The sequence below is a fragment of the Pteronotus mesoamericanus genome, unplaced genomic scaffold, assembly GCF_021234165.1.
Source record: "Pteronotus mesoamericanus isolate MK-2021 breed Mesoamerican mustached bat unplaced genomic scaffold, CSHL_Meso_final contig_56, whole genome shotgun sequence".
Classification (NCBI taxonomy): domain Eukaryota; kingdom Metazoa; phylum Chordata; class Mammalia; order Chiroptera; family Mormoopidae; genus Pteronotus; species Pteronotus mesoamericanus.
This window is the reverse complement of record NW_026555201.1, coordinates 31,150,021-31,173,479: the sequence shown is the minus strand read 5'-3', so window position 1 is coordinate 31,173,479 and position 23,459 is coordinate 31,150,021. Positions and strand designations below refer to the sequence as shown.

The 23,459-nt window shown below is 32.3% G+C and overlaps 1 protein-coding gene across 2 annotated transcripts in view; it reads left to right on the top strand.

The window, feature by feature from the left end:
• Positions 1-23,459, top strand: part of EEA1 (early endosome antigen 1) — a 128,210-nt gene that overhangs the window by 52,950 nt on the left and 51,801 nt on the right. For both annotated transcript variants that reach the window (XM_054580198.1, XM_054580197.1), the window contains 6 exons: positions 1-122; positions 1,062-1,217; positions 8,142-8,258; positions 16,114-16,452; positions 21,995-22,144; positions 22,607-22,726. In XM_054580198.1, coding sequence (XP_054436173.1) covers positions 1-122; positions 1,062-1,217; positions 8,142-8,258; positions 16,114-16,452; positions 21,995-22,144; positions 22,607-22,726 — 1,004 coding nt within the window. The remainder of the gene's footprint in view (positions 123-1,061; positions 1,218-8,141; positions 8,259-16,113; positions 16,453-21,994; positions 22,145-22,606; positions 22,727-23,459) is intronic.

The following is a 23,459-nucleotide window of genomic DNA, read 5'->3' as shown; positions in this document are numbered from 1 at the left end:
ATATAAAGTCAAAATATGATGAAGAAAGGAGTCTTCGAGAAGCTGCTGAGCAAGAAGTGTCACACTTGACAGAAGAATTAAACAAAGAGGCAACTATAATTCAAGATCTGAAGACTGAATTGGTAATTTACAATCCATTTATTAGAATGTACTTTTGTAGTCTCCTAAATTAAAAATGAAATACCTACTGTGATGAAAAATTTTAGAAAATAAAGCTTGAGTAAAATGGAGGAAATAAAATTTCCTGTCGTTCTTCTTCCACCTTCATATATACTATATATGATTTTTAAAATCAAAATGGAATTTTACGATACCTAATTTATTACCTTAACATTCCTGTTGTTCCTATTTCAATATCATCTGTCTTTTTAGTAGTTTAGTAGTTTTAGTAGTATCTGTATCTCTGATCCTAGCTTTCCCTTGCACTTCAGTTTTATAAACTCACCTACTTTAGGATACTTCTAGTTGCATTTCTAGCTTTTATTCCAAATTCAATTAAGTATAACATCAAGCAATTGTATTTCCTCCATACCTGTATTTCTGTCATTGGTGCTGTACATCTTTGACACTCTCTCCAGGCTTAATGGTCTTGGATCTTTTCTTTACTCCTTTCTGTTCTTTCTTTAACACTCAGTAAATATATAAATGAATGAATCAGCTACATTCAACGTGCAACAAACCATAATTATGCTTACATCTGTTCGTTCTTCATTTTTATTACCAGTTTCTTAGGATAGAAAATGAAGGAATATAAGCATTTATCAAAAGATCGTTATAACCAAGGGGTGTAGTTTGTGAAAAGAAAGGAAAGCAAGGAAAGCCCTAGGGATAATTGTGAACTTGCTATTTTGCATCTTGAGTGTTAATATTATTAAATATGAGATAGAGTGGCAAGAGGAGAGTCTTGCTGTGGGAAGAAATCAGTGAGCGATGTTTATAGTTTAGTAATTGATATTAAAGATGGTTTTCATTTTGATTTCTTTGTAGTGGAACCATTTAAAATGTTTATTATGTTAGTTTTTCACTATAATTTTTAATTAGTATGTGTTGTTGCTTCACAGCTTCAGAGGCCTGGTATAGAAGATGTTGCTGTGTTAAAGAAAGAACTGGTTCAAGTTCAAACACTAATGGATAACATGACTTTGGAACGTGAGAGAGAATCTGAAAAACTCAAAGATGAGTGCAAAAAGTTACAAGCAGATTATGCTAACTCAGAGGTAATGAAGTTTGGTGTTCTTAAATGTGATTGACATTAACTTGTTTATACAGTTGAGAGAATCAGGATTTTAGATTTTTCTGAGTGACCTATCAAAGTAGTATTTGCCTTTCTTTCATTTACACTGAGTAATATTTGTATATAGTCAGTATGGTCTGAGAGTTAATGTTTTTGTCTCTGCTTTATGTAGCTAGACACTTTGAGAAGAATGTTTGCCTAAAAGTTTATTGTGCTATTTAATAAATGATGTATGTTGTGTAGAGATAATATTTAAAATTAAATGTGCTCCTGGCTAGTCAGTAAGTGGTAATTGAGTTCATTTCAATTAGTTAGGGGTAAAGGAATCATCTCTGATAACTGATTTACTACTCTTGCGATATGGTGTAGGTGTTCATATTTCTTCAAAAGTTAGTCATTCCATTGAGTTCCCTGTAACTTACATGCACTGGTTCCAGTTCTCCTGAGGAATTACACAGAATAAATCCTTCTTCTTTTCCTCATGAAGGATTTGAAGGCTTTTCATTTTTTAAAAGATTTTATTTGTGTGTTTGTTTATTTATTTATGTACGTACTTACTTACTTAGAGGAAAGGAGGGAGAGAGAGAGAAACACCCATTGGTTGCCTCTCACAGGGCCCCAACCAGGACCAGGTCCACAACCCAAAAATTGTGGGATTATGTGTTTGTTATTGGGGTACAAAAATCACTTCTGGGAAATCTGTACCTGAAATTCCCCTTTCCTGTTCATGGTCAGATGCCCTGACCATGAATCCTGAATTGAACCGTTGACCTTTCACTTTGCCGGATGATGTCAGCTCAACCAACTGAGCTATGCTGGTCAGGGCAAGGCTGTTCCTGTTTACTTTGAGTTTTTTCTCTTACAGGATAAACATTCTCAGTTCCTTCTGTCATTTCTCACATGACATTGCTTTGGCCTGTAAATTCCTTATATAATTATGTCAGCTCTAGGATAAGCTCTAGGATATGCTCTAGGATATGTAAAAACATATTTGCATAAAAATACTGGCTTTTATCCTTTTTACTGCATTATAGGAGATACTGTTATGATACTATTATTTGTAGTTCTTATGAGGGGAAAAGGAAGAAAAAGTAGGAATAATTGTAATAGCATAAACAAAAAAATAAACAAAAAATTAGAGAAAGTAAATTATAATGATCTTTAAATTTATATCTCTGTCTTAAGAGTTTTTAAGTTGGTGATCTAAAAGCCACTCTATTCATATTTAGTAATATATCAGTGAGCTATGGAGTATAAAAATCAGTAATTCCTGTCATCTTTTACTTCTTCCTATATCTTATCAATGGGGGAATGGCAAAAGTTTATGCATACAACATGCATAGGCATATGAGGCTTTATGATACTAAATGCTTCAGATTTTAAACTTTATGAATTTCAGGTACAAATTTCCCAAGAGTGATTTTTGTACCCCAATAACAAACACATAATCCCACAATTTTTTCTTCAATTCAGGGAGTTCGTGAGCTTATCAAAGATGGTTAAAAGCTCCTAATAAAGGAGAGGCTGAATCAAACACCTCTCATGAGGAAAATCCTATTTAGATAATGTTAAATTAGAAATACTTGAACCTGGGTGAATCGTCATTTACCTCTGTGCTTCAGGAGGAATTATTTTTTATTATATTTGCCTGCCTACTAGAATTTCTCAAAATTAAAAAATTACACTCTTTTGATTAAAAATTCCTTTAGTGTTATTTTAAATTTCAAAACAAATGAAATAGGGTGACTAAAATTGAATTACAGTAATGGCAGCTTTAGAATATGTCTATTTTAAAGTGCAATTCTTTCTGACCTTTTCCAGTGGAGAATTATGGCGTTATAGTTGTTACACAAGTAGAATTTGAACAAGGAAAAGAAATGTGTGTGTGTGTGTGTGTGTGTGTGTGTGTGTGTGTGTGTACACATACTTACCTGCATTTGGGGAAAATATATGTGGAAAATATTTTTGAGTAATATTTTACTTAAGAATTACACTAAGTTTAATATGGAAGATTTTTATAAAGTTATATATTTATATAGATTAAAATACCTTTATATGTAATGAGAAGAACTTATTTAAGATGATAAAGTTATAACTACAGTTATAAAAGATTGGGGAGAGAAGGATTTAGTGTCTTCTCACATTGTCTCCTTTCAACGGGGGAACAACAATTTTTTTTTGTTTGTTTTGATTTGTGTTTTCTCTAGAAAAGATGTTTCTGGGAAAGAAGAAAAATGGCTTCAAAATCCATTATTTACATCTTACCTTCTTTCAAGTTTTTATATAAAACACTTGTGTTTTGAAGTAAATTTTAAAATAAAGGGATTTATTCTTGATGAATGGTGATTTGATATTTCATTATATTGTTAGTAAAATGTGGATAATATTTATTCCTGTCTTAGTTACTTAACAGTTATATAATTATTGAGACCTCAGATTGTTTTTGGAATATTTTTTAACAACTTTAGGAAATGATACCGTAAGAGAGCAATATTATTATTAGAAACAAAATCTTAATTTTTCACTGCCATTAGTTTTGGATATTATGCTAGGTGCTTTAAATATGTGGTCCCATTTGTTTCTTTTGACCCTGTGAGTTAAGTACTATTTTAACTTTGTTTTATATGTTCAGAATCTGAGGCTCAGTGAGGTTACATGACTTGTTCAAGGCTGTGCACCCTACAATAGGAAGCTAGCATTAGAATCTGGGTCTTAACCAAAGCCTGTGTTCTTTTTGTACCATGTTATCTTCTATTTCAGGTGGTCTGATGATTTGCCTTAAAAGTAAATTTGTGCTGTTAATCTTGACCTAATACTTATTATTTTTTATATATTGCCATATTGTATGTTGTAATATTTATATTGAGTATAACTTAAAATTACTTTTGAGTTGTGCTTCATATTATTTTTATATTAAAAAAATTACTAAATACTCCATCTCATTTATTCGTTTATAACTACATTTGTTTTTAGCTTCTGCTTACTCTTTAAATAGATGACATGTATTTTATTAACTTATTAAAATTCAGTTCTATCTATTCTTAGTTAAACGTATTGGTCAATTATAGCACTTAAAGAATTTATTAGAAAAAATTATTTTATATATTAACTACTTTCCTGAACCTAAATATTGGCACAAGAAACAAAACACCTTAAAAGAAAATAAAGAAGCTAAAAAATACAATGGTCTATTTGGTATTCCTAGTTGAAGCTGAAGATATATAACTTCATGTGCATTGTTAAATATGTCCTTTTGTTTTTATTACTTTCATTAAATGTATACCTTATGAATTCATTGACAGTTTTTTCGGGTGTTTCTAGATATTTTAGATGGCATATATATAAATAACATTTTAGAATTTAAAAGTACTTTATATATACTAAGTGGCTATTTTATAGATCAGAAATTGAGGATTTAAAGCTTAAGAAAGTGTTATTTCTAAAGATCTACATTATTGAAAATATCAAAGTTGTAATCTACTTATAGTTAGTGTGGTCTTTAATGGAAATTATTTTTTTAAGAATTTTATTTGTATTCCAAATAAGCTTATTTGAATTTTAGTTTTAAGAACTAAAATGTTGATAAAGATATGGCATAAGTATGATTATATTCAGCATAATTTTAAAAGAGAGTATTTAAATGCCTTTTAAAAGTATGCTAATATAAGAGATCAGAATTAACAGTATGTTTTTGACATTTTTATTGTGTGTTCAATGTGTACTTTTGTCAGTCTTGTTTTCCACCTTTCATCCATCATTTTATTATTTTTTTTCTGCTTTCTAATGGAGATGCTTAAACTTGAGGTAATGTGTTTTTGGAAGGCTTTTAATAATAATACTTTTAATATAATACCTTTATCTTCGTATGGCAATTTTGTGTTTTAAGGCAATCTCGGATCTTCAAAGATATGCTCATTTTTGTTTTTATTAATCATGCAGATTTTTAACCATCTTTAAATGATTATTTGCTGAGAGTAGTAGACGATTGGGACAATAATTATAATTTTAAACTATTAGCATGCTATTTGCTTGAAATATCTTAGTTATTTTGTAATTTAAAGACTTTTAGTAAAAGTTCAATGTTGAATTCAATAACATGGCTTTGAGGAATACAAACTATTTATAAAATCTGATATACTGTTTCCATGGAAACATATCTATTAACTCCTTGGAGATAGAACCACTCATGTTTGGTGAGTATTTTTTGAATGCCTAAGTGTCAGTAGTTAGGAGTAGGGGATATAACAGTGAATAAGACAGTGCCTGCCCTCATAAAGCTTGTATTCCTTTGTGGAAGCCAAACAATACATGTATAAGCCATTATAGAAAGTCAATTAATGCTAAGTGCTGTAAAGAAAAATAAAGCAGGGTATGCAGTAGGGGAGCTGACAGTAGTGTGGGACAATTTTAGACAGAATGATCAGGGCAAGTCTCCTCAAGGAGCATATGTGTGAGAAGAATAAAGTAAGAAGGAATCAGGTTAAAGAATTGGGAGCAGGAAGAGGAGTGCTCAACCCTTCTAGGTACAGGTGAGCTTGGGCCTGTTAAATGGGGTGGAAAGGTAGTGTGGCTAAAGCATAGAACCTTCTTTGTTTGAATTTCACCATAGTGATAGCTGTACAGGGGATGTATTTATTTATTTGGAAATTTTGCCTTTAATTTTTCTTTTTCCCAAATATAAACATAATACTTGCTAATTGTAAAAGATATATAATGTGCAGTAGAGGAAGTGAAAATTCCTGTAATTCACTACCTTCCCTCCCCCCCCATTATTAAAGTGCACCTTTTGCTGTATACTCTTTCCACATCTTTCTTTTTATCCCTTGATTAAATTTAAAAACTTAAATGCTTGCTTTTTTATTTTCAAAAACTGTAGTTTTAAAAAAGATACATTCTTTGTGTTCAAAGGATAAATCATACACCTGATGTTCAGTTCTTTAGATGTTAACATAACAAAATCATTTATAAAAACATGTCTAGAAACTATAAAATAAAACTCATATTTTTTGGATATATTTTCTTTATATATTAGATACAATATCTTTTGTGATAAGTTGGTATTTGTGCTTTATGATTAAGACAGTAATTTAAAGTAGCTGAATTATCGTAATATTTCTTTTTTAAAATTTTTTTAAATTCATTTGTCTCTGCCTACCCCCACCACTTATCCTAATATTTCTATTAACATCTAAAATGTTACTAACAGAAAATGATTCTGAGATTTTAAGTTGTTAGAAATAACAATTTGAAATAAACTCCCAAAACCTATGTCCATGTCAAGGCTACGTGATCAGTTTAAGACAGAAGTTGTTAGGATATGCCTTTAATTTGAACACAGTTATGAATGCATGAATAGTTAAACATTTCCTTCTTTGAAATTTTATATATATATATATATAAAAATATAATTTCATTCATGTATATATTCATTTTGTGTATATGTTTTATATATATATAGTTGTTATATATTATATTGAAATACCCTGTATAAGGTGTAACTATAAAGTAATGTGACAAATTACCTTTCATGTATCAAAATTGGTTCATTTACATGAATATTTGTCTTAAAAGGTAGTTTATAAACATAGCTTAGTCATGCTGCCATTTCTAAAAAACATTTTTGAAACTTCTTTGAATTGATTTTAAACCAGTTTGGAAAACACTCAGAAATGTAGTTTCATTAATTTATGGTTATTAAAATAAAATAAAATGCCTATTTTTGATCATTCAGCTCAGTCACTTAACTCATGTACTTGGTGGTTTCCAAAACTTAAAACCAAAGCTACTGTAAATAGATGAAGATACACCACTAGTGAGAATGCTTTAAAAAGAAAAAGTGCCACACATTCTGAAAGAGTTTCCAAAAGAAGAATAGCAAAAGGTCTCTTGGCATTTTTGTCACAATAAATTAGTAGCCGTCAGGGGATAGGTGGGATAACAGGGGACTAAATGGTAATGGAAAAAAAATACAAGAAAAAAATATGAATTAAAAATTTGTAGCCTTCTAACTTTTCTTCTTTGAAGATGCAAGTACTTATTTATAATACATGATGTAGGTAACTACTGATGGTGTTTTTTAAGAAAAATTTTGAAATTTGTCTTATATTATAAAGTTTATATACTAATAAAGAATATAGACAGTGAAAATAATTGTAACTTTAGGAATGTAAAAAATAAAAGGTAAATTCTATACGCAATATGAGAAACACTTTAAGTTCTTTTGTTAATGTCACTTATAGGAAACCATACATAAAATGCAGTTCTTGGTCTTTCTCTCTAGTGGTTAAGCTTTCATGTATAGGAAGTTTGTATTTCCAAGATCTGCTTACCTTTCTCCTATATTATTTTTAAATGATCAAACCATTGTGTTGAAAATAGAAGTTAATTCTCATTATAAATATTAAAATATATTTATAACTTCCATTTGATAACTTACTTCTTTGGACAGATAGTTTCCATTACAGTCAAAAAGGTGATTCATGTGATTCTGTGTTGTATGTTTGCATTTAAACATGCTTTTAAAATAAAAATAAAAGGCTATGTTAATAGGAATTGGGAGAAAATATACGTGTAACTTGCATATTCTTTTTAAACTAAGAAGGATTAAAGTACAGAGTTTTAAAGTCAGTAAATTCAAGTTTGCAGCATAAAGTAGGATGTCAGCTTTTCATTTTATGTATTATTAAGTAAATGAAATTACACATTTTGGATAAATTTTGAAAATTATTTTTAGGCAAAAGCAATGTGGGATTGCAGTAGGGTGACAAGGTAAAGAAACAATTTGAAACTTACAAAGATTATTTCAATTTAAAAACAACAACAAAAGTCTATGTAATCTTAAAACCTTTGGATGCTTCCATTTCCTTTTTTATATTAGTTTGCTGTTTTTGTTTGTTTGTTTTTTTAGGCTACAATAAGCCAGCTAAGGTGTGAACTTGCCAAAGGTCCCCAAGAAGTTGCTGTGTATGTGCAAGAACTACAAAAACTTAAAAGTTCTGTTAATGAATTAACACAGAAAAATCAGGTGAGAATTTAAACACTACATACCATGGTGAATTTGTTTTATATATCTTAAATTTTAATCCTGTGTATGTTTTTTACATATGGGCACAGTACGATGTGATATATCCTGTATTTTTTTAAAGATTTTATTTATTTTTAGAGAGAGGGGAAGAGAGGGAGAAAAAGAGAGAGAAACATCAATGTGTGGTTACCTCTCATGCGCCCCTGACCAGGGACCTGCCCTGCAACCCAGGCATGTGCCCTGACTAGGAATCGAACCAGTGACCCTTTGCTTCGCAGTCTGGCCCTGAGTCTACTGAGCCACACCAGCTAGGCCTGTTTTTTGTTTTTTTGTTTTTTTGAAGGGATAAGTACATTTGTTTTTATACACCCAGTCTCCAGAACTCTTACCATCTTGCAAAGCTGAAACTATACTAAGTAAACAACTCCACATTCACAGATGCTCCCTGAATCACCATTCTTTCTATATGTATGAATTTACTATCTTTAACTTATAAGTGTAATCATACAGTATCTGTCCTTTTGTGCCTGACTTATTTCACTTAGCATAATATCCTCAAGGTTCATATAAAGTGTAACATGTGTCAGAATTTTCCTTCCTTTTCAAAAGGCTGAGTAATATTCTATTAAATATATATATCATATTATCTCTTCATCTGTTGATGGACACTTGGATTGCTACAATCTTTTGGTATTGTGAATAGTACTGCTATGAATGTGCGTATGCAAACATCTCTTTAAAACTCTGCTTTCAATTCTTTTGGGTATATACACAGAAGCAGAGTTGCTGGATCATCTGGTAATTTTGCTTTCAAGTTTTTGAAAAAGTCACCATAAACAGTGCATTGGGATTCTCATAAGTTATGCAGAAGGATTCCATAATTTCTCCACATTTTTGCCAACATTTGTTTCCCTCCCTCCCCCTCTCTCCCCCTCGTGTGTGTGTGTGTCTGTGTGTGTGGGGGGGTGTGTTTATAGTCACCATCCTAATGAGTGTAAGCTGGTATTTCATCATGGTTGATTTGCATTTTCCTCTTGGTCTATTGGTTAGGATGTTGAGCATCTTTCCATGTGCTTTTTGGCCATATAATGATAATTGGGTTGTTTCTTTGTTGTTGAGTTGTAGGAGTTCTTTATGTGTTTTGAATATTTTCTCTTATTTCTTAGGTTGCCTTTTCACTCTGTTGTTTCTTTTTGTTAAAGAAAAACACTCCTCCTGTATGTCTCCTCTACTCTTAATAAATACTCTGACATCAGATATGTGGGTGCTCCACACATCAGCAGTTCTGCAACATAAGCTGGGTGTCCTACAATTTGCCTCAATTCTGAAACTACTTATGTGGAGATAGCATCACACGTTATGGTTCCCACACATTAAGGGTTCAGTCCCACAAGACTGACACCTCCCTTCAGACATCAGTTGGATAGCTTGTTATCTTATCATCTGACAAATTGGCTATAAATGGGGGGGGTTCCCACATCCCTCTCCTGGGGTTCAACTAATTTGCTAGAACGACTAACAGAAGTCCAGAAAATATTTTACTTACTAGATTTCTGGTTTATTATAAAGGACTATAGAACTCAAGAATAGCCAGATGGAAGAGATGCATAGGGCAAGATATGTGGAAAGGGCAGAGAGCTTTCATGGTCTCTCTGTGTTCTCCCTATGTGTTCACTAACCTGGAATCTCTCCAATCCTGTCCTTTTGGGCTTCATTACATAGGCATATTGATTAATTCAGTCTCCAGCCCCTCTCCCCAGCCTGGAGTTGGGAGGGTGGGACTGAAAGTTTTAACACTTTATTTATGATTGGTTCCTCTGGCAACAACCCCCCCCAACCCCCATCCTTAGGGGCTTTCTAAACAAATCACATCATTAACATAAACTCAGAGGTGGTTGAAAGGCACTTGTAATGAATAACAAAAGATATCTTTATTGTTCTTATCATATAGAAGATTGCAAGGGTTTTAATCTGTTCCAGAAATGAGGATGAAAACCAAATGTATATTTCTTATTATAAATCACAGTATCACATTCTTTGATACATAGAAGCTTTTAATTTGATGTAATTTATCTATTTTTACTTTTGTTGCCTGTACTTTTGGTTTTATATACAAGAAGTCATTTCCAAATCCAATGTTATCAAGCTTTGTTGTGACTACTGCAACTTATAATAAGTTTTGAAATAAGGAAGTGTGAGACCTTCAACTTTGCTCCATATTTTGTATTTTGTAATGTTAATATTTTCTGCTTTGTTTCTTTATAGATGAACAACAGATAACATTTAGTTTGGGGGCAGGGCAGGTAATAATACTATTACATTTTCCCTATATCTTTACTTTTTTGGTGGTGAGGGAGTAACAAATTATTAAACCCTTATATTCAAAGGTGTGGTGAATTTGTTGGCTTTACTGTTAACTTGGACCTAATATTTTGGGGAAATGAAACAAGGGAAAAATAAAGAAAGAAAAGAATGTAGTAGAAGGGAACAAAGAGGATTGACTCCATTAAAGAAGCCATAAGCCTGAGTCTATAGGACCCTGGCAGGGCTGTTGAGGACAGGACACTGTGGACATCACTCATTTACAGGGTCTCAGGAGTAAGAGCTGACTCAGGTGCACATAGCTCACATAATTGGCTGTAAATGGTAAGTCTTTGCCAATAGCCACGTGAACTAGCTTGGATGTGGATCCTCCAGCTCATGTCAAATCTTCAAAGACTGCAGCTCTGGCTCACAGTTTACTACAGTCTCAAGAGACACTGACCCTAAAGTGGAACCACCCAGCTAAGCCACTTCTGGATTCCTGACTCTTAGAAGCTGTGTGAAATAATAGATATAATTTTACATTGCTAAGTTTTTGGCTAATTTGTTCCTTGTGCCTTGGCCAACAGTTCTCAAACTTCTTGATCTCAGGACTGCTTTACATTCTCAAAGTTGTTATGAACCCCAAAAAGCTTTTGTTCTTCTGAGTTATACCTATGGATACTTCTCATATTAGAAATTAAAACAAAATTTAATATATTTATTAATTTATTTAAAAACAGCAGTTAAATATTAACATAAATACTATTTCTTATGAAAAAAGTGGCTTTTTTCCAAAACAAAGAATAGTGGTAGCGGTCTGCATTTTTGCAAGCCTCTTAAATATTTAGCTTACTGCAGGACAAGTGGATTCTCAGTCAGCTTTTACATTTAATCTGTTAGATATGGTTGAAGTATATGAAGAAAATAAGTCTCATACAGATATGTAATTGGGAAAGGCAGGGATATCTTAATAGGCTTTTTAGATAATTGTAACTATTTTAATTTGATACTATACTGAAACTAGGTAAGGTATAGTTTCTCAAAAATTATAGTGTAGAATCTGAACCATATCAATGCAGTTTTTGTACTTTGTAACATTAAAATTCATCCCTTTATCTTGGCTTTTGAGTCTATCTTTACTATGCATGACTTTGTAACATTGAGTATTAGTCATGTGGAAAATGTGGTTCATTGACAATGCAAACGTCCCAAATATTGACACATTTCATTGTACAATATAAAAACATTTGTCAATATCATCATCCATCATTCTCAGCTTAGGCTTTAAGGACGAGGAAGTATCAAGCTCATGGTGCTGGATACAAGTTTTCCAAAATTCTAAGTTTCATTTGAAAACTTCAGTTTTATCATTGACAGCAAATACAATCAGTTCTCTTCTTTGAAGTGACATGTTCTCTTCCTCTTCAAGTTTGAATAATCATAGTTTGTCTTTTATTATTTCCAGTAAAAATTATGTTTCATGAAAAAACCAAGTAAGTTTATAACTTAAAACACAAAAAATTGCTTTTCCATGTGATTAATGATATTATTCTTTGTAAGGCACCAGAAGTAATCCATATTTACTTCCTATTTTTTCAGTTTTTTTCCTTTGCTATTACAAATATTGCAACTATGAATATTCACATGTAAATCCCATGCATTTATTCAAGAAATTTTCTGTTATATATTCCTAAGTGAATTTTTTATAGACTACATACATGCTCAAATTTACTAGGTGAGCCCAAACTATTTTCCAAAATAATTATATCACTTCACCAGGGTTGGCGGTCTACCTCTTAGAAACTGACCAGAATGTGTACATGCAGTGGATGTTTATGCTCAGTGTAATTTATTATGTGTTTCTGGTATATTATACTGTTAATAAAGGACATGTTTTGACAGTGATAGCCTGAGGTATATGGTCAAATAATGAAGCACAGATTGTGTGTGTGTATGTGTATGTATATTCATTATATATTTTATATATATATTCATTATATATTATATATACACATACACACATATATACATATACATTAAAGGAAGTACTATGGCTATTTTATGAATAATACATGGAATGGACATGGTTTAGTCCAGTAAAATTAGAATATTTTTGATTAGAGACTATGATCTTCCACTGACTTTAATAATCTTTGTGTAAGCCTTCACAATTTTTTCAAAGTATTTTCCTATTTAGAATTTGCTCACCAGTAAGAGCAAGCAGAGATGCATTTACCTTTTCTTTTTTTAAATCTTTACCTGAGGATATATTTATTAGTGATTTTAGAGACAGACAGAAAGACAGAGAGAGACATTGATTGGTTGCCTCTTGTATGTGCCCCGACCAGGGATCAAACCCACAACCTAGTTATGTGCCCTGACCAGCAATGGACCCTGCATACTTTTGGTGTACGGGACAGTGTTCCAGCCAACTGAGCCACCAGGTCAAGGCTGCATTTACCTTTTCTTATGATCCTTGCTATCTGCCTCCTCCATTCCTCTTTCCTCCATGTCCATGGCAAACCATAATTGTTGACAGTAGTGATATCCAAGTGTTTTGGATTTGGAAATCTCTGTATCTGGTCTCTTGAAGGCTATTATGCATAAAATGCCTTGGGCACCTTTTGTGGATCACAGGCAGCCACAAGGTGGATAGGTAACATTATACTATATAATCAATGGAAAAATAATTGTTTTGGGCTAATGTCAAGGTTTTCAGTATTAAATCAATGTTTTGTAATTACTGGCTTTGAAAACTTAAAAACAAAAGGGGGATATTGAAGAAACTACTATTTAGTTTTTAATAAAAATCATATTCTGACATTTAAACAAATTCTGCAGCTTGATTTTAATTAACTATTTCCATATAAATTTTGAGCAAAATCATATGCTTAAAGTTACCAGTATAATATTGGTTATTTTAACAGACTGCGTTATTTTTGGAGTCTCATCCTCTCACCCCTTTTCCATCCTTCTTTGCTTTTCTCTTTCTAACACTCCCAGTATTAAGGTGCTCCTGGGCCAAATCAGGCGCCAGATGTGGCAAGAAGTTATATTGTTTTGTATTACCACTGTATTGCAAAGTGGTATATTGATGTAAACAGTACAGTAATCAAAGGCATGTTCAAATCTCAGCTTCGCTACTGACTGGCTGTGACACTCAACCTGAGTCTTTCCTCTTCTGCTAAGAAGTACTGTTAATACCCATTTGCCTCTTAGGATTGATATGAGTATTAAAAACATTAATAGTGATTAGACAGGTTTCTGGTGTTTAGTAAGTGCCTCAGTGAATGTTTTTGTTTTTATTTGGTAAGTGTTGTGATACAAGATTGGGTCAGGACCAAGGTGGAAGTTTTCCTAACTTATTGCCTACCAAGTCAGGAAAAGCTTGTGTAGAAGGCATAACTGTTTGGATTAGTCTGTAAGGATTCTAAGGATCATTTTACATGGCAGAGGGGTAAACAACATTTTATTTTGAGAGCTAGATATACAAGAGACATGGGAATATGTTAGAGCACAAAATATAAGATGTATGAGATTCTTTTGAAGAAAATATAATTATCTCCCACATGTATAATAAAGCAGATAGATTTTGAATAATTTTTTTTTTTTAGGACAAGTGAATTTTAAACAGTCAATGGTTGTTACATGTTTTTGCTTCTTAAAGAGTGAAGCTGTCTGAGAGGTCATTGATTTACAGTACTGGTGGGATTACGTGGTCACTTTATATAAGTAAGCCCGTGGAAAAGAAGACTAATTTATTACTAGCCCTTATTTTTTCTAGCATGTTTTAAAATTGTATCTTACCCAAGTTCTCAGTATTTGTGAGCATGGTAGCATTCATGAAGTTCCATATCTTAGAATTTTCTTTTAAAAAAAGATCGAACACTCTTATAGATCAATGAGTGAACTTAGCCTACAAATTCCAAAATAAATGTTATTTTCTTAAAAGAAAAAAAGTGTAAAATAATGGCAAGAGAAATTACCAGTTACTAACTAGTAAAATGAAATATTTTATAAAAGGAATTTTCCTAACATGTCATTTAACTTAAAAGTATATATTTTTTCAGTTGTCTTTTGGCTCTTCTACCTCTTGTTTCTATTTCTGCTGATCGGTCAAGGCACACATCTCTTGGCCAATTTTGCTGTGAACTTCTGGTTGTTATTCCTTTAAGTTTTTCTTCCATCTTGTCTCTTTTGTATATGCTTCTGTCATCTTTCTGGACACTGCTTTTTTCCTATAGTGTATTACTACTTGATAATTTACATTATGGTACTGTTTCTCAGATAAATTACTGCTGCCTTTCCTTCTTTGGTGCCTAGATTTATTACTCCTCTTGAAGTAATAGTGCTTGCTCTTTCCTCACATTCAACTTGTTTGTCTGTGCCACTCTTTCTTTTTATATGTTTGTGATTTTTTTTTTTTCGCATAGAGCAGATGGCATGAGTTATGTATACCTATTCCTTAACTCTTCACACTTTATGAAGCCCAAACTATTTTTTACATGATTTAACTTACTAGTTAGCTCCACCTGACTTTGCTCATTTTATTTAAAAAGAAATTTATACTTCAGGAATTTGACATAGGTTTTGTATTAATTCATTTTTGTATGCTCATTATGTTTTAACTTTTTTGGAAAAGGTTTTATTTTTTTTAATGTGTGTGTTTCATTTAGATTATAATCTGTTTAAAGGTCATAGCTTTGAATCTCCTCTACCATTTCTGTATTATTTCCTTCTAGCACACCGCATATAAAAACTAAGTAAAAAACAATGTCAATGGACAGATTCGCCAGGTGCTTATAGTGGCTTCTTATTCTGGCTGTCTTTCTTACATAACTGAGTCAGAGTTCTGATTCATATTTCATGTGTAAATGTGTTGACTTAAAATGTTCCATATGAATTGTAACAACTCCACTGAGTGTGGACTTTGACACTTTGATTGGTGGTATCATTTTTTGTATTTTGTACTTGGAAGAATTAAATAAAGCAATGAAATATAAAACAGGTAAATGATATTTTTAGATCACTACTTTTTATAATTAGAAAGAAATTTGAATTAGTCTGAAACTTGTGACTTTTAAAAATGGACTTTTATCAAGAACAAAAATAAGGAATGAATAGGATCCGCATACTAAAGCAGTGCATGCATGGTATTGCTATGCTAAAGCACTGACAACCATGATATTGTAAAGCCAGAAATCAGAATTGCAACAGCATAGTTAATCAAAATAATTTCTTGTTCCAGGGTAGGATATAATATAAATATTCTTATTCTAAAGAATGTAGTAGATATTAGGGTTTTCATTTTATGTCAAAACTTTATTGGTAATTCCTAAATTATATTAAAGAGTTTAGTCAAGTGGACCAATAATAAAATCATGTTATTATGTAATACTTTAATTCTTGACTAGAATAGTTTCACTGTTTTTATATTATATTATTAATTAAAATATTTAGTAGGAGGTGGTACTGCTGTATAAATTATTTGAATAATTAGGATAATTAAAAACATTAGAAAAGGAAATAAATTGTTAAATTGATATTTCAGAACTTGACTGAAAAGTTGCTAAAGAAAGAACTTGACTATGCTCAGTTAGAAGAGAAACATAATGATGAATGTGCGAGTAAAAAGAATATACAAGCAAGCCTTCATCAAAAAGACCTAGATTGTCAACAGCTTCAGTCAAGATTATCTGCGTCTGAAACCTCACTGCAGAGAATACAGGGGGAATTAGGTGAAAAGGGAGAAGCTAATCAGAAGCTCAAAGAAGAATTATCAGAAGTAGAAACCAAGTACCAGCATCTTAAGGCAGAGTTTAAACAACTACAACAACAAAGAGAAGAAAAGGAGCAGCATGGGTTACAACTCCAAAGTGAAATTAATCAGGTAAGAGATGTTACTTTTATTTATTGTAGTTTCCCCTATGGTTTCTTCTTAGAGTACCTGATGGTTATTTGATCAAAATATAGTTCATTAAAAAATTGTCATTTGAACAAATTAACTTTTAATTTTCACAACTGTAGTATTGAGTCAGATCTCATTTCCTTTCATTTTAGTTTTTCTTAAAAGGAGAAAAAATGATATTATTTATCATGTAGTAATGTTGTGAAGTGTTTATGACTTCATACATATAATTGCTTAGGGATGGTGCCCGGCTCACGGTAGGTACTCTGAGTAGGTATTAGCTTTTGCAATTAATTCAGATTGTTGACCAGTCTTTGGTTTAAAAACTTGTTTCTTTTCTTCCTTACTACATTTTCAAAATATAATTATTTTTAAACCAATAATATAAAAATTAGGTATTTTAAAAGAAAATGTTTTAGTTCTAACAGCTATTTCTTATAGATAAATAATGTCTCTCAGATGACACTATTGCAAGTTTTTTGCAGTTTAATGAAAGTTTTGACTTTGCCATTATTTTAATTGTTACATTATATATTCTAGTTATTCTTTATAGATAACATTAAAAGTTGATTGAACAATGGAAATTTGGGAAAGAATAAAGTCCTCAGCTAGTTTTTTGATAATATTCAACTATTTTCACTTAAATGGTAGTGATACTTCCTTGTGTGGCATTAATTCTTCTGTCTTTCTATTCCTCTTCTACTTGATAAATAGTGCTTATTTAACTTGTTACATTTCTAGAAGTCCCTTTCTGAACAGTGCCAGTTCTAATCTCCCCGCAGAGATAACTTAAGCTTTACATATCTTGATTGTTTTACTTAACACAGTATAGTTATATTACCATATGTCTTTCTTTTCACAACTCTGAACCCTTTGGGTACAAGAACATCTCTTACTCATTTTTTATCAGCACTACCTGGCACATTGCATGTTTATCAGCAGATGTTTTAGTGAGTAAGTGAATAAATGCAGGCATTCATAATGGAAGGAAACAGAGGCTTGGAGATAGCAGTGAGTAACTTAAAAATAACTTAGATATTTGGCTTTTAGTTCAGATAAACAAATTAGGCATTTATGGTTCCTAAAATACACCATGCCTTATTGTTAGGACATACAGAAATGAAAAAGGACACCGTACTTACCTTAAATCATTATGTAAATGTCATTGAGGATGAGGCAAGTACTGTCCTATATTAAAGAACATGGAATTACAATAAAATGATCCCAAGTACTGTGAGAATTTGGAAGAGTTTGTCTCCTGTCCCTTCCACCCCCCATTGTACTTCATATTGTATAATTATTTCGTCCAGTTATGTGTTACGTGATCAGGAAAAGCTTTGTGTAAGAGAGGTGGTGCTTGAAACTGTGAATGCTAGATAGGTTTAGGCAAGTAGCAATTTGAGGCAGGAGGGGCTTCCAGACAGAAAGATTAGTGAGAGTAAACTGGTGGAAGGAAAGTTATAAGAACTGGGAGGTGGGGCGGGGGGGGGGGGGCGAGCGGGCACTGATTTGCTCTTAGAATAGGATATATGGGATAGGAGTGGACTATTGCGAAAGAGCATTTGGAATTTTTATGTAAGGTCTTGAATGACAGGCTGGGGAATTTGGGCTTTATTTTGTTGTCAGTAGATGGAAGGGCATTAGAAATTTTTAAGAACCTACTCAAACATTTTTATACAAAAACTTGAACATGTGACCGTTGGATATAATCACAGTGCTATACAAAATAAAGAGGTCATACTTAGGACCTTGAAGTGATACCATTTATCTTCTTTCTTTCAGCATGCTGTCTGGATTCTACCATCAAAGTATGTTTCAAATCTGTCCCCTTCTTTTCACCTATACTGCTACCACCCTTAACCTCAGTCTCCACCACTGCTGACCTGGGCTACTGTATTAGCCTTCTTACAAGTTCCCCTTCTTCTAGTGGCCTCCTTGATCTGGTCTCCATACAGAAGTCAGAGACATCTTTTTAAAACATGAAGGATATCTCTTTCTCTGCTTAACACTGCTTAAAGTGGCTTTCCATTGAAACCAAATGTCTTAATTTGGTATGTAAGCCTCTGTATGTAATATGGCCTGCACTGTGTCTTCAAACTGACCTTCTACCACTGGGAAGCCATGCTGGTCTCCTTTCAGTTCCTCAAACACACCAGCACTTCAGGTGCTTTCCTGCCATAGGCCCTCTGCCTGTGTTTTCTTCTTAGTGTGCCCTTGACTTCAGTTCTTCACACCACTGGCTCAAGTGTCATTTCCGCAATAAAGCCTTCTAGGACCACTCTATTTAAACAGCTCATTTTTCACATAGTTTGACCTCTTCTTTATTTCGGCAAGCTTCTTCTTTCTTGTTCTGTATAACAGTTTATATTGTATATTAGTTTTTTGTTTCCTTTCATATTGTCTACAATTTCAATTGGACTGTGAGCGCCCTAATGTGAGGAATTTGTTTTATTCTATACTCTCTCAGCCTCTATACTTAGGGCTTTCAGTAAATATTTGTTGGAAGAATGGAAGTGAATCTCACCTTAAACCTTTTGTCCAATATCCTTAAAGTGTATAGGCATGAACTGGGTTTGTTTTGCTCTCCAGCGTATCATACCCAGCATTCATTTCAGTGATGACAAAATGATACAGCTGAGGATTGTCTACAAAGGACTTAAACTACGTTCTTCATATTTATGTTTATGAGCACTTCTAAAATTGCCACAGATGTACAGATGATGATTTATGAATTAAAAAAATGGATGTCATTAATTTTACTTTTAAAAATTGTCTAACATGCTTTTTTGAATAGCATAGTGGTTTATCTGTGGATTTAGGAACCAACTGTCAAGGTTCCAGCTCTCTGGCCTACAAACTGATCTTGGGCAAGTTATTTAATTTGTGCCTCAGTTTGCCCATCTATAAAATGAGGATAATAACGAAACTGTCTTTATAAGGTTATTATAAAGATTAAATTAGTTACTACTTGTGAAGCATGTAGAATAAGGCCTGGCACATAGTAAACATTTTTGGGAATATAATAAATTATATATGTTCTTTAGGAAACTCAGTATAAGTTTACAAAACTGAATTTCCTAAAGAATGTGTACATATATGTATATATCTCAAAATGTGACTTTAAAGTAGGCCATTCTAATAACAATTTTGTTGTGTCATTTTTATTTTTAATTTTGTAAATAGAGTCATTGTGGTGACATTGGTTGATAAAATTATACAGGTTTCAGGTATAGTTATATAATACATCATTTATATATTGTATTGTGTGTTTATCACCCCAAATCAAGTCTTCTTCCATACTATTTATCCCCCTTTCCCCTTTTTCTACTCCTCCCACCCTCTTCCCTCTGGCAATCACCATACTATTTTATGTGTCCATGAAATGGTATGTGCGTCCTTTCCTTTTCTTTTCTTTGCTTAATTTCTTCACCCTTGTCATCTAGTCCCCAATCCCCTTTCCTCTGGCAGCTATCAGTCTGTTCTCTTTTTTACTATTAATTTAACCTCATTTTCTTTAACATGTTTACTCTAATAGCATCATTATGTAAGTGGTTTTGGACTGCTTTCACTCTGGGGCACCTTCGATTGGAGATTCATTTTTTTATTAAAGTTCAGGGATTTCTCAGGAATCATACAGTAATGAATGACAAAGTTATAAACATACATATCTTTTTTCCTCCTGCCTTTAGTTACTTTAGGGCAATAGTTATCTTTAATTGGGTAGCTCTCAACTCTATCTGCACATCAGAATCACCTGGGGAAATTTAAAAAATTACTAATATCAAGGGCTCCCACTTGATCCAATTAAACCACTCTCTCTGGCATATGCCTGGACATTGGTATATTTAAACATTTCCTCTGTGATTGTACTGGGAAGTTGAGATTGAAAACTACTGCTTTTAAATATTTTAGGGAGAGAGGAAGGGCGGGGAGAGGGGTGGGGGAAAGAGAGAAGGAGAGGGAGAGAGAGAGAGAGAGAAACATTGATTTGTTGTTCCACTTATTTATACAAATGTTGATTGATTCTTGTGTGTGCTCTGACCACGGATCAAACCCACGACCTTGGTATATTGGGATGATGCCCTAACCAAGAGACCTACCTGGCCAGGGCCAAAAACTACTGCTTTTTCAAGTGTTGTTTTTGGCAAGTGATTTCTGAACTCTCTTGAATGTAAATATCATAAGTCTAAACTTCCAGGGAAGAAGTCTGATTATCTGTGTATTAACAATGCTAGCAGGAGATTCTTACTGAGCAAGTTTAAGAACTAGACATGAGTGATGCCTATTTGTAAGAGATTGAGCACTTATATGCTTGAGATATGAATTTACTTTGAATGCCTTCTTTGCTCTTGCCTATCAGGATTGGCCCTAGTTTTTTTTTTTAGTGAGAAGGAGACTTGGGTAGTTATTATAGTGCTAACTTACTTCATTTTAATAAGAAGAATAAAAAGGAGACAGATGTTAGGGTGCTAAGGACAAAGATAAAATAAATTCATTCTCTTTAACTGTTATTGATTCCTGTTTTAATTTGATAGGAACATGTTTTAGAAATTAACTTTTAAAAAAAATTAAGGATAGGATGTATTTTGATAGCCACAGTTTGTTTCATTGCATAAGAAAATAGTATCTACTTTTCTTACAGAATTTTATTTTTTCCTTGCCATATTATTAATTTTTAAATTTTGCTGAGGCATATGCATGTATTTTGAATTTTGAGGCTGGTGTGTCAGAGTATTCTCAGTGTATAAGCCTTCCCAGATGTCCTGCATTCTAATCTCCATGCAACTTTTCTTTGTTCTACACTCCCAGCACTTGGGCAGTAATTCATCTGAAATTAATACAAACTTCTATTTTTTTTTTTAATGGAACTGCCACCCCTGCCCCTTGTAAATAATCTTGTAAATAAGAGTTACAAGAAAAAGTAACTCTTATTTTCTTTGGTGTTAGAAAAAATAATGAACTTGAGAAAGTGATAGTTCTTAGCTCCAGGTCAAATTTCTCCTTTAGTTTTAACTGGGTGGCAATTTTAGAGTTAGTGAATGATCATCACCTAATATTTAAAAAAAAATTCTTTGCTCTATTTTATTTAGAAATTATGTGCCATTTTGAGGACTTGGGAATGCTTTGTGCTCTTTAATACCCAATGTAAGAAGTCACTTGTGGTGGTATATAATTATGGAAAAACAAGAATCATTGTAATATTGAAAAAATATGGTGGAATGGTCTGAGTGTGCCCTGTCTTAATTTAACTCTCCCTTTATTGCTTTAAATTCTTTAAGTGATTCCAATACTTACATCTGAACAAGATACTCTGGTTCACTGCATTTTTTAAGAGAGCAAGAAAAGCAGAAACTGTGATGTTTAATCACAATTTTATGTGATTCATCATAATTCAATTGTCATGAAAATTATGATATGATACTTATATTGGTGAAAAATAAAACATTGTTTGGAAACTAGGTGGTGGTAGTGATGGTGGTTTGCATGTTTATACATATGTGTATACCTTTTTTCTCTTTTAAAGTTACATGGCAAACTTCTGGAGACAGAGCGCCAACTAGGGGAAGCTCATGGCAGGCTGAAGGAACAAAGACAGCTTTCAAGTGAAAAGTTGATGGATAAAGAACAGCAAGTGGCTGATTTACAACTCAAACTTTCTCGTTTAGAAGAACAGGTATGCTAGCATTTCAAAGGAGTTTATGTTAGCAAATTTGTTGATAGATTTGAGACTTCTTGAATATTGTTATAATTCCTTCTTTTCAATAAGTGATAATTATGATTCTTATAGAAAAATAAAACAAATATTGACACTGTGGTTTAGATTATTTTTACAAAAAACTGTATGCAATTAATTCCTTGACCATATTGAGATGTAGAATACAATAATAAAATAAATGAAAACCTGGAAAAAGAATTGTATTTTTCTCAGGATGAGAGTCTATTCCTAAAGAATAGTTTCTTAATCATGTTATATAGATTCTTTAGTAATGAAATACTACTTTTAAGGTTGATTTTATATATTGTCTGAATTTAGTTTTCAGACTTCAGAATTGTGAGATTTGAAGTAATGCCAGTTATTTATGAAAGATAGCCCTATGCCTTTAAGTTGTCAACTGACAGTCTACATTTTTTTAAGTTGAAGGAAAAAGTAACAAATTCCACAGAACTGCAGCATCAGTTAGAGAAAACAAAGCAACAGCATCAAGAACAACAAGCCCTTCAGCAAAACACTACAGCAAAACTTCGGGAAGCTCAGGTACATATTATTTGAATTATTAGCCTTTTAAACAAAATTAGCCAAATCATTATTCTTTTGTTGTAGTAAAATGAGATGATACAAAATACTTGATTATGAAGGATTTAGATAATTTTCAGTATCTGGATAATCAAAAAATCTTTTTATTTTGATTTCTATATTGAAAATTAAAAAAAATATTTTAAGTAAGTTTATTTATGTTAAAATATTTAATATTACATTTCTTTATTAACTAAATGTATATTATACTTATTTAAATAGAATATATATTATTTAAATTATTTTTACATATAATATTATTATTTAGTATGGTTTATTATTATTTATTTATTTATTTTCCAGTTACTGTTGACATATATTATGTTAGTTTCAGGCATATTTCAATAACTTATTTGAAACATAAAAATATAAGAATAAAATTTTCTGGTATATTTAGTTAGCCCAGTAAAAAAAAGAACATTTTGTGTTTCCTACAGTAGAACGTAGTGTTTGTGGTCATGCCTTTTTCTGCTTCAGAACTATCATATGAACATTGGCACTGACCGGTGGGGGTCAGTGAATTGTGCATTTTCCTGCAACCAAAAGGTTGCCTGTTGGTCGGGGCACATGCCTGGGTTGTGGGCCAGGTCCCCAGCTGGGCATGTGTGAGAGGCAACCGATCTCTGTTTCTCTCCTTCTCTCTCTCTCCTTTCCCCTTTCTCTAACAATAAACTAATAAAATCTTTTAAAACAA